The sequence below is a fragment of the Petaurus breviceps genome, unplaced genomic scaffold (genome assembly GCF_028583685.1).
Source record: "Petaurus breviceps papuanus isolate PSGF00001 unplaced genomic scaffold, PetGlider_PUasm1.0 174, whole genome shotgun sequence".
NCBI classification, from domain to species: domain Eukaryota; kingdom Metazoa; phylum Chordata; class Mammalia; order Diprotodontia; family Petauridae; genus Petaurus; species Petaurus breviceps.
Genome location: NW_027185761.1, coordinates 68855137 through 68864977, shown reverse-complemented (window position 1 = coordinate 68864977; position 9841 = coordinate 68855137). Strand labels below are relative to the sequence as shown.

At 53.2% G+C, this 9841-nt stretch overlaps 1 protein-coding gene across 1 annotated transcript in view; it reads left to right on the top strand.

The window, feature by feature from the left end:
- The first annotated feature begins 7828 nt into the window (after window positions 1-7828).
- BICD2 (BICD cargo adaptor 2) overlaps window positions 7829-9841 on the top strand; it is a 28386-nt gene continuing 26373 nt past the window's right edge. Inside the window, exon 1 of the mRNA XM_069084578.1 lies at window positions 7829-7876. Coding sequence (XP_068940679.1) covers window positions 7829-7876 — 48 coding nt within the window. The remainder of the gene's footprint in view (window positions 7877-9841) is intronic.

The following is a 9841-nucleotide window of genomic DNA, read 5'->3' as shown; positions in this document are numbered from 1 at the left end:
TTTTAGCCCTCTAAGGTCACCCAGCTGGCTCAGTGTCCAGAGCAGGATTGGAAGCCCAGTTCCCCCATCTCCAAGTCACCATTCTTTCCACCTCCCTTCCTGCTGGAGCTTGACCCAAAGTCGGCTGACCTCAGCACAGGAAGGCCTTGTACTCACAGCTGCGATGAGGGCATCTGGGGGACTGTGCAGAGGCAGTATGGACCTGGAGCTCTCTGGAGTCTCCTGTTATGGAAAGGGAGAGAGAGACAGAAACAGAGAAAGACAACCAGAGAGATAGAGAAGGCCCACATCCTGAAAAGGTGACCCACAATCCTTCTTCCTGTTCAAACAGTGAAGCCAGATGTTCACTAATGACCCTGGTTTGGAGAGTCACAACTTGTCCTTCCCTCCTTCAGCCTCGGAAGGCTCACCCCATCGAGGGGAACTGAATTTGAGCTTCAAGGTGCTAGTGGGCCAAAGGTTCTCTCTTAGGATTGAGTCTGGCTTTGAATGCCAGGTAGATGCTATTTCCAAAGCACCAGGCCCTGGCACATTGTAGGCTCTGGAAAGGGCTTGTCAGCCTTTTAAAACAGGCCCTCGTGTTCCTTCTGCCCATCAGAGATCAGAGCTGGACTTCCTGGGCTCCAGCCTGGACCCCTTCCCCTTTTTCCCAGAGGGGGTCATTGGCTTCTGCTTGGTGTAGTTGGGGCTGGCTTCCTGCTCTGCTCTGGTGCCCTTCCTGCCCCATGGCTGTGGGCAGCAGCATGGCATGTGGATTACTTTGGGATCACAGAGTTTCCTCCAGTCCCGGCCCCCATTTGGACTGATGTTTGTGAGCGCTGTAGCTGGGCTGCAGGCAGGAGGAAGAACTAGAAGTGATAAAAAGCCCAGCTATTGGGCAAACTCCTGGGATCTCATTGGCCTCCATGGGCGCAGGGGTGACCCCTCTGCTTTCTGGTCCATGGTCATTGGAGGCCTCCCTCTCACTCTGATGAATAACTTGCTTGTGGGGATGCCAATGGCTTTATTCAAGGGGTCGCAGTATAGAAAAGGGCTTCCTCAGAACTGGTGGGCCAGGGCCACCACTTCCTACCAGTGCCACCTTGAGCAGACCCTCTCTGGACCTCGGCCCTTCATCCATAAAACAAGGAAGCTGGCCTTGGTGGTTTCTGAGTGGCCAAAATTTCAGGAACAGGAGGGACCTCAGAGGCCGTCCGGCCCTGCCCCACCCACTGGACAGGGAGTGTCTTGTGTAAAGTCACTCGGATAAGAAGTGGCAAAGCCAGGATTGAAGTCCACGTTCTCAGGCTCCAGCATCCTCTGCTGACTTTAGTCTTCATGTAATCTGCATGCTCCCCTTCTTCCTCTGCCTTTGCATTCCGCCTGGCTGGGCTCTTTGCCCACTCACCCACCCCCTTGGTGTGCCACATGGTGCAGACTGGAGGGCTTCCCCTGATTCCTTCATGCTTGATAGTGCATAGAGAAGCATAAAGGTGGCCCAGCAACCTGGGCTGGGACTGGTGCATTCTGGCTGTGTCTGCACGTGAATCTCTGCCCTTTGTACCTGGTGCCCACTCCAGCTTGTTCTCCAGAAGCAGTGTTCATTCTGGAGCTCAGCCCTGCCAGACTGCCCCTGTGGACTGTGTTGATAGTGCCCCCAGCCCGCCCCTCTGTGCCTTCATGGGCTCCAGAGCACGGACCAGGGTTCAAGGCTAAGCCAGGCCACTTTCACCTGTGGCACCTCAGATATGTCCAGGAGTCTCCCAGGCTCTGGGAACAGGCATGCCTTGCACAGATGCCTTCCCAGGACTGTGGGCTCAGAGATGATGAAGTGTGGGCAGGACCCCCATATCTGGCCATTAAAATGTTCCTTACCTGGACATCCATTGGCATCGGTTGCTGTGTTTGCTTCGTGCACAGCTGTTTATAACGTTTTGTGCATCTGCCGATGATGCAGACCTTGGGTTTGCCGGCACCGGCGGACCTGTGTTTCCATCCACATGATGAGTACCAGCCATGACAAGGTGTCCTTCATGTGCTCTCAAGGTCTAGCAGACCTTGGCTCTCTTACCCCAGAAATGGCTCGAGCTTCTTAGTGGAACAGCTGAGGGTAAATAATTGCCACTCAGCCTTTTATATTTTAAAAGGAATGTAAATGTCTGGGCATAATCACTTCCCTGCATGTTGCCGACTGCTCTCAGTGGATGCTTGCTCCGATCAAGCCTTCACCCCAAGCAGGAGTAAATCAGTCACTAAATCCCTCTTAGCTCCTGTCCAGACTCTGCACCCCCAGCCCTGTGTGGATTTTGGGCCCTGAAGGCAGTTTTGTTCAGCCAATGATATCTGTGTAGGAAGGGAGAGATGCCCTTCCTACCAGCTCAGGAGAGCCTGTGGCACCTTTCTGGGGGTCAGGACCTGGATTCTGAGCTCAGCTCAGGGCTTACTAGCCAGGTGACCTTGGGCAGGTCCTCCCACTTCTGGGCCCGAGTTTCTTTTTCTTTTGCTTTTTTTTTTTTTTTTTGGAGGGGGAAGGTAGGGCAGTTGGGGTTAAATGACTTGCCCAAGGTCACAGGCTAAGTTTTTTTTGCGTGTGTTAAGTGTCTGAGGCTGGATTTGAACTCAGGTCCCCCTAACTCCAGGGCCTGTGCTGTATTTACTGCGCTGCCACCTCCTGGGCCCGAGTTTCTTAATCGATAAAATAATTATATTTCATTAGGTGACCAAGGATATCCCCCATCAAGGGCCTGGTGCCAGCTTCATATGCCCCAAAGATCTCACCAGGAAGGCATTCATGGGAGGCTCAGACAATAGAAATGAAGACTGGACATACCAGTGCGGGGGCTTCGGGCCCACCTCTGTCAGGTCTCCCCTTCCCTATCAGGCACAGTCAGCCAGCACTAAGCCCAGCTCTGATGCTGCCCCAGTGAGTTCTTTCTGATCTGCCCCATTCCCCCCCACACCACACACACACACACACAATAGTGTGTATTTTGTGTTTGTTTATCCTCTGGCACACTCTTCCTTGTTAGACTATAAGGCCCCTCCCCCCAGGACAGGGCCTGTTTATTTTTGGTTTTGTGTTCTCATCACCCAGCACAGAGCTTGGCACATAGTAGGTGCTTAATATGGGCCTGTGAAATTGAACTGGTTTTTGAAAGCAAAGAAAAGCCTTGGGAGTCGGGCCCTGGAGAGCTCGGCCATCTCTGTGGCCACCTGCATCGGGGCTCAGCTCCCCCAGAATCCCCTTCCCTGCGACCAAGGAGGCCCCAGTTACAGCTGAGAACCACGGCTTTCTCTCCTCTGACTGATACTAGATTTCCCTCTGAAAAAAGAAAAATGCCAAGAAATTATCCCATCCTCAGCAAAGGCAGCTCTCTGGGAACTCGGGGAGCCGGGCAGGGTTGTCTCGGCCCCTCCCCATAGTCTTGTTGAGTCTTCTTTGGGTGACCGTGCTGATGCTTGTAGAGGCGTCAGAGGAGTGCTTGGTGGCATGCGGCTGGGGGCCCCACCTGCCCCCTGCCAGTTGTCGGTGCTGCTCTCCAGACTTCCATGCCTCTTTTTCAAACCTTGACTGTTCTGTGTTTGGTTTGGGCCTCAGTTATTCTATTTCCCAGCATGCACCTGCTGATGGAGACAGAAGAGGGAGGCGGACTTGGCATGAACGTGGGGATCTTGTGCAGAGACCACTGGAGCGGCCAGTCAGCTGCCCATTTCTAAATGTGGCTCTGTGGTCTGGGTTCCACTGGTAAACAGCTGTTATATTTGGGAGCTGGGAGATCATCTGGCCCGATGCCTTTGTTTTATAGATGAGGAGACAAGTACAGAGAAGGGATGTGGCGTGAACAGTGTCAGGGCTGGGTGCCAGGGACGTCTCAGGTGCTTAGGAGACCCTGGTTGGCCAAGTCCCAGGTGGACTGGAGAGGGGAGAGACCAGAGCGCTCAGGAGGCTGTCCTGAGGAAGTCCATGTGAAGAGGGGGTTGTGCCTGTTGTCTTTGGTTCCCAGAGAGGACCAAAGTGCCATCGCTGTGTTAGAGTGTGTTTGCCTGTGACCGATCAGACCAACAAGAATGATGTGGTCTGCAGGAAATAGGGAAGAACAAAGGCAGCTTCCGTGAGGGGTGCCAGGCCGCCCCCCGCCTCCCTCAGGAGGGAAGTGGACTTGGCCACCATTTTAAGACCTTTCACATTCTGTCAGCGTAATGTCTTCCTGCTTTCCCCAACGAGTGGAGTCCTAAAAAGCTTTGGGGGGAGGGGAAAATAATGACTCCCCTTCTTTAATAAGGGTGTGCGAAGGGAACACATTTCCAAGCCTGCTTTTCTCTGCCGTGCGGCTGTCTGGGGAGGGTAATTAGAGGATTACCAAGAGCCAGGCAGGACTTTGGAATCCAGACTTGTCAGGGAAGGGCAGCTTTGATGGCTGAAATCAGTTTCCATTTTGAAAAGAATTCATCTCAGTTAAAGACCTGAGTGAATTCAACTCAGGCCCTGCTGTCCCCTTGAGGCTGGTGCTGTGGCATTCCTCCGAAATCTTTCATGGCTCCCCATTGCCTCCTGACTTCTGGGGCTGCTGGCAGTCTGGTACCATACTGCCTCCCCAGCCTTACTCCCCTCTCATCATTGTCTACATTCCCCAGGGCCTGGACTTTCTCTGTATTTTTATTTCTCTGTCCCTAGTGCCTGAAAGGGACTGACTGACTTCACAGGTCACTGTCATCATCATCCTCGTGCAGAGGCAGAAGGGACCTCTGAGGTCATCCGGGCCAGCCAGTGCATTTTACAGCTGAGGAAACTAAGCATCAGAAGCAAAGTGACCGGCCAAGGTCCCTGAGTGCACAGCAAGGGCCGGGATTAGGGCTCCAAAGCCAGCTCCTTTTCCATGTTGGATTTTCCATCTTGGTCACCTGCCCAGGTCTCCCATTGCCCTGCCAGCAGGGACCCTCCCCAGCACCCAGCCCAGTGCTCAGCATGCATCTGGGGCTCAGTGAGTGCTGAACTCCCGGTCCCGTCAGCCCCCATGTGGGATCCTAGATTGAGGGCTGGACTCTGCAGCCTGCGAGATCAAGGGGCAGGGGCAGGCTTGCCAAATAGTCACCCATGTGGCAAGTAACACAGCTGAGATTTGCACTGGGGACTCTCAGGCCTCTCATGGCAAAGGCTGCTTCTTCCCAGAATCCTTCATGTACCAGCTGCCAACTCAGCAGCAAGCCTTTGTTTCCACCAGTCCTTACTGTGTGCCTGCTGTGGGGGAGGCAGGCTCCAGGCTGCAGATAAGCCCGTCCTGCATTGATTAGGCACCTACTGTGGGCCCTGCCTGCAAAGACTTTGCAGAATGGTGTTCTGCCCCGGCTAATTCCTGCCTTTCAGGGGAATTCTCATTAGCTCCCTGCCTCCCTCCTCCCCTCTTCTCCAGGGACCCCTCACAGTCTGCCAGAATTGCCTTCCTACTTGCCCACCATCATCAGTGGCCTATGGTGTCAAGCTGACAATTTCCTGTTGGGGCTCCTGACTCTGGAGCCATTGAGGGTGTCCTGTTGCCTTGGGCCCCTTTGCGGATTCTTTTTTTTCCTGGCCATGTGTTTTATTGATGTTTCTTTTGTTCTTGGACAAACTCCCCCCCCCTCCCAGTTGGAGCTACCTCTGTCCTAAGGATGGAGCCTTCTTTTGAACCCTGAGGTGTGGCCCTTTTATACCTTCTGCAGTGAAAAGCATCCTTAGAGAGTTCAAAGGGGAGTAGAGCTTCAGACCTGCTTCAAAGAGGGCAGAAAGGCAGGCTCCCAGAGTGGGACAGGGGCGTGGGTGGCTGTGGGCATGGCATGTCGTCACCCAGAGCTGACCTGCAGCTGGCTCCTTGAGCAGAGGCAATCGGGGGCAGGCGGACACTGAGATCATGCCTGCCGCTGTCCTCGGGCGGTCCTGAGCTCCCGAGAGGGGCCGTGGTGCTGGCAGATGGGCCCTGCCCTTCCGTGCTCCCCCACGTTTGTCAGGCAGAGAGGGAGGGAGGACTGTTCCCTCCTTCTCCAGGGCCACACTTGGCCTTTTGGACACGGTGACCATCGTCTTTTCTGAAGCCCAAACTGGGGGTGTGGAGTCTAGCCAGTAGAGAGTGCAACCCTCCTGTCCATGGGGTTTTCTTGGCCAGGATTAAGGCACATAGGGATTAAGTGGCTTGCTCAAGAGTATCTGAGGCCAGATTTGAACTGGGGGCTTCCTGCCTCCTCATGGGTACACTGGTGGGCTTTGGAGGTGGGGGCGATGGTGAGGGTCCTGGCCCTGCCTTTCTAGCTGTGTGATCCTTGACCTTTCGGAGGTTGGACTTGATTGTCTGTAAGGCTGTTCCTAGTTCTAATGCTGGATCCTGTGCCCCTCGAAGCTCTCCCCTTGGCCTGTCCAGCTCCTGCCGAGGCTCGTGCAGGCCAGACCCTTGGTGCACCCTCATCATTAGGTTTCCCCGCTCAGTTTCTAAGGGGGGCGGGGGGTCCTAGCTCATGAATCTTGATATCCCTCCTGTGTCTAACCCTCTAAGTGTTTGCTGAGGGAGTGAAGATGAGACTCTGTGGGCCATCACACTGAATGGGCTCCATGGTTTTCCCCACCCCCAGGACCCAGGGTGTTTTTGATGTCATAACATTACTGTAAGAGGGAGGAGGCCAATGGGGACGATTCTGGTCTTGCAGCCTGAGAGGCGTGTTCAGGACAGGCTGCTCTCCTGACGATTCCCGAGGGCTGTTCTCCAAGGAGGGGCTGGTGTCAGCTGCGTCTTCCCCAAAGAGCTGGCTGGCCTACAGCTGGTTACTAATTAGGAGGGCAGCCAGCCAGCATCCTCCATCCCCTTGAAGTACCCTGCCCACCCCTACCCCTCCACCCCAACCCAAACACACATCTGGGAGTGTTTACAGCCCAGGAGCCTGCCGGTCCTGGGGGGAGCCCAGCCCCCAGCCCAGGAATGGCATCGGATGCCAAACGTCGCTGAGTTGGCAGCTGCCCTTGTGTCTGGAAGCCAATCCCCCAGAAAACTCTTGCTTGACAGTTTGATTTTCCCACCCTCTACCTTTTTAGGGAAGGGTGCAGTGTTAAGGCCCACATTTGGATCCTGCAGGACCTTGGGCAGATTCTTTTCCTCTATAAAATGAGGAGCTTGGCCCATTCCAGCTCTGAATCCTGGGGTCCTTTGGTCTCAGACCCCTGGAAGGCCTGATCATGTACCCTGACTCTCTGCTTTTACAGTAAGGCAGAAAGATCAAAGGCTCTGATCCCACTTTGTGTCATAGAAAGCCGCCTGCTTCAGAAATGCCCTTTCTGGAGTTGTTCCTGGGCTGGCTGTGGGTGCACTTGGCTCCATTGACTCCATGGGTCTGGTGATGAATGAAGCCCCACAGGATCCTGAAATGCCTCAGAAATGCTCCAAGCAAGAGCCCTTCTAGGCACATCAGGGTCCTGTGGTGGTCCTCTGAAAACTGAGGAGCCTTGTCAGGTCTTTGTGGTCTCTTTCGAAACTGGGGGGGGGGGCATTTGGCTAACTTTTCCTTGACCTCTCTTGCATTGAAACTTTCCTCCTGGAATCACAGTTATTTGTGGCCCTTTTCTCTTCATACCCTAAACTCCCCTACCCCCAGCTGTAAAGTTCTTGAGCATCAGGACAGTCACAGATGGAGACCAGGAAGGGACGTCAGAGGGCAGCTAGTCCCGCCGCCTTGTGTTACAGATGTGGAAACTGAGACCCAGGAAGGGGATTGCCTGAGTCACAGACTCCCAGGCCAGGACCATTGTGATGTCATGTCCTAGCTCTCTGTCCTCAGCCCCTGTCCCATGGAAGCTCTCAGATGTTTGAATTGTCAAAGTTGGTCCGAGATGCCACAGTCTGGTGGGAAGCCTGTCTGTAGTGTTGAGGAATGTTCTGTAACCCATGTTAGAAGAAGGTCCTGTTTTCAGGGCTTTATCCCACTGACTTGGAGGGAAGTGCCTTTGGAAATGAAGACTCGTTGAGTTAGTAAATGACCACGGGAGCTCCCAGGTCCTCACTGGTCCCAGGTTTGATGGATCCAGCACCACAAGACCTAATGATGCCACACCTCCAGCTTTTGATGGAGCCTGGAGATCTGGTTCTGTGGTTCCATTGAATTGTTCTCACCTCACCTCACATTCCTCCCAAGGAGACTGTAAACTCCCTGAGGGCCAGATTCCCTAGTCTTTATGTCCTCATGGGTAGTGTGTAGTAGGCCTAATTAGTAACGTGTGTAGCGTGTAGCAGTTGATCAGCAATCAACACATTTCTTAAAGGATGTACAACAAAAGATCAAACAGTCCCTGGATTGATTGGAAACCAATAGGGTTAGAAATCAGATGTAGCTCTTCGTTCCAAGGCTGGGAATGGACTCAGACCTAGCATGACCCTTGGGTTCTGTGTCCCAAGACTCCACTACCCATTTCCTGAGAGCATTTCCATCCAGAACCTGAGATGGGCGTGGAGCCTTGACCCTCTCGTGCCTAGCTCCTGACTGGCCACCCCCATGCCTAGAAGGCACACCCTCCCAGCAGCTTGGTAGGATCCTTTGTTTTCCTTCTAGACTTGGCTCCGCGCCATCTTCCCCAGGAAGCATTTCCTAATTCCTTCTCTGGGGCTTTTGCCTGGTAGATACTTTTGTTTATATGTATACATCTCGTCTCCCCAGTAGAATGGAAGGCCATTAGGGCAGGGCCTCTTATGGGCTTACATCCTGGCACAAAGTGGGGGCTCATGTGCTTGTTGGTGGGTGACAGTGGGGGCTAGGCCTTGGGGACCCTGACCAAGCTGGTCCCTTCATCCCAGTCTTCTCATCTTCTTTGACCCCTGGGCCTTTTGGGCAGCCTTAGTGGGGTCTATCCTCATGTGCCAATTTCTTCTTAAATGAAAATGAGAGTGATGGGATAGGGGTAGCTAGTGAAATCTCTGCCCTTCCCTGAGACTCTCTGGCTCTGACTTTGCACCCTGATTGGCAGGAATCCCAAAGACCAGGTCTTATCAATGGTGTTGGCATCATTTCCTATGATGTCCTTGGAGCTGACTTGGAGAAATAGGGTAGGTGGGACAGTCTCTTTGAGTCGATTCAGATCAAGGAAAGGACATTTGTGGCCTTCTTCTGGCTTTGAGCCTCACTCGCATTCCTTTCCGGTCTTGTATGTATGGCTTGGATGAAGCACCCAGTAGTGTTCTCAGCAGAGACTTGGGGACGCCTCACCAGTCCTTGTCTGCCCTCCGGCCCATTCTCTTTTCCTCTTCCCCTTTCTTTCCGCCTTACTGCACGCTCTGTTCTTTCTTCCAAATCTCTTCCTTTAAAATGATGCAGAAATGAGGCAAATTAAAAAAAAAATTATCTGTTGTATTTATTAGATCATCTTTAGATTAGATCTTTTCATTGGATTCATTAGATCATCTTATTTTTAAAAAGTAAACACAATGCACAAAAGTCTTGTTTTCTCCCTTTAGAAACAAGTGGCCTCTACTTGACCCCTTTGTGGGTCAAGACCCTTGTTCAAAATGATTTCCTCTTTGTGCCTTAATCCTTTCCAAAGGAAGTCGAGAGTTGAATGAGTGTGTCTGATGTGCCACTGCATACCAGACAAATGGCCTCCCTTGATCCCAGGGCTGGGCATCTTTTGGGTCCCTCAGTAAACCTGCCCCAGCCTGAGCTGTGGCCCCTTTCCTGAACTCACTGGGAGAGCTCAGGATGAGCCCCAGAGGGCCCCGGCCCCGTTCCTGGGTCAAGAGACTGACCCAGTGCAGACTAGTCATGGGACATGGAAGAGGAAGGAAGTGGAGCTTGGAGTGAATGTGATGGCCAGCCTTGGCCTCGAAGCCGGACAAAGGGCCCACTTCTTCCCCTT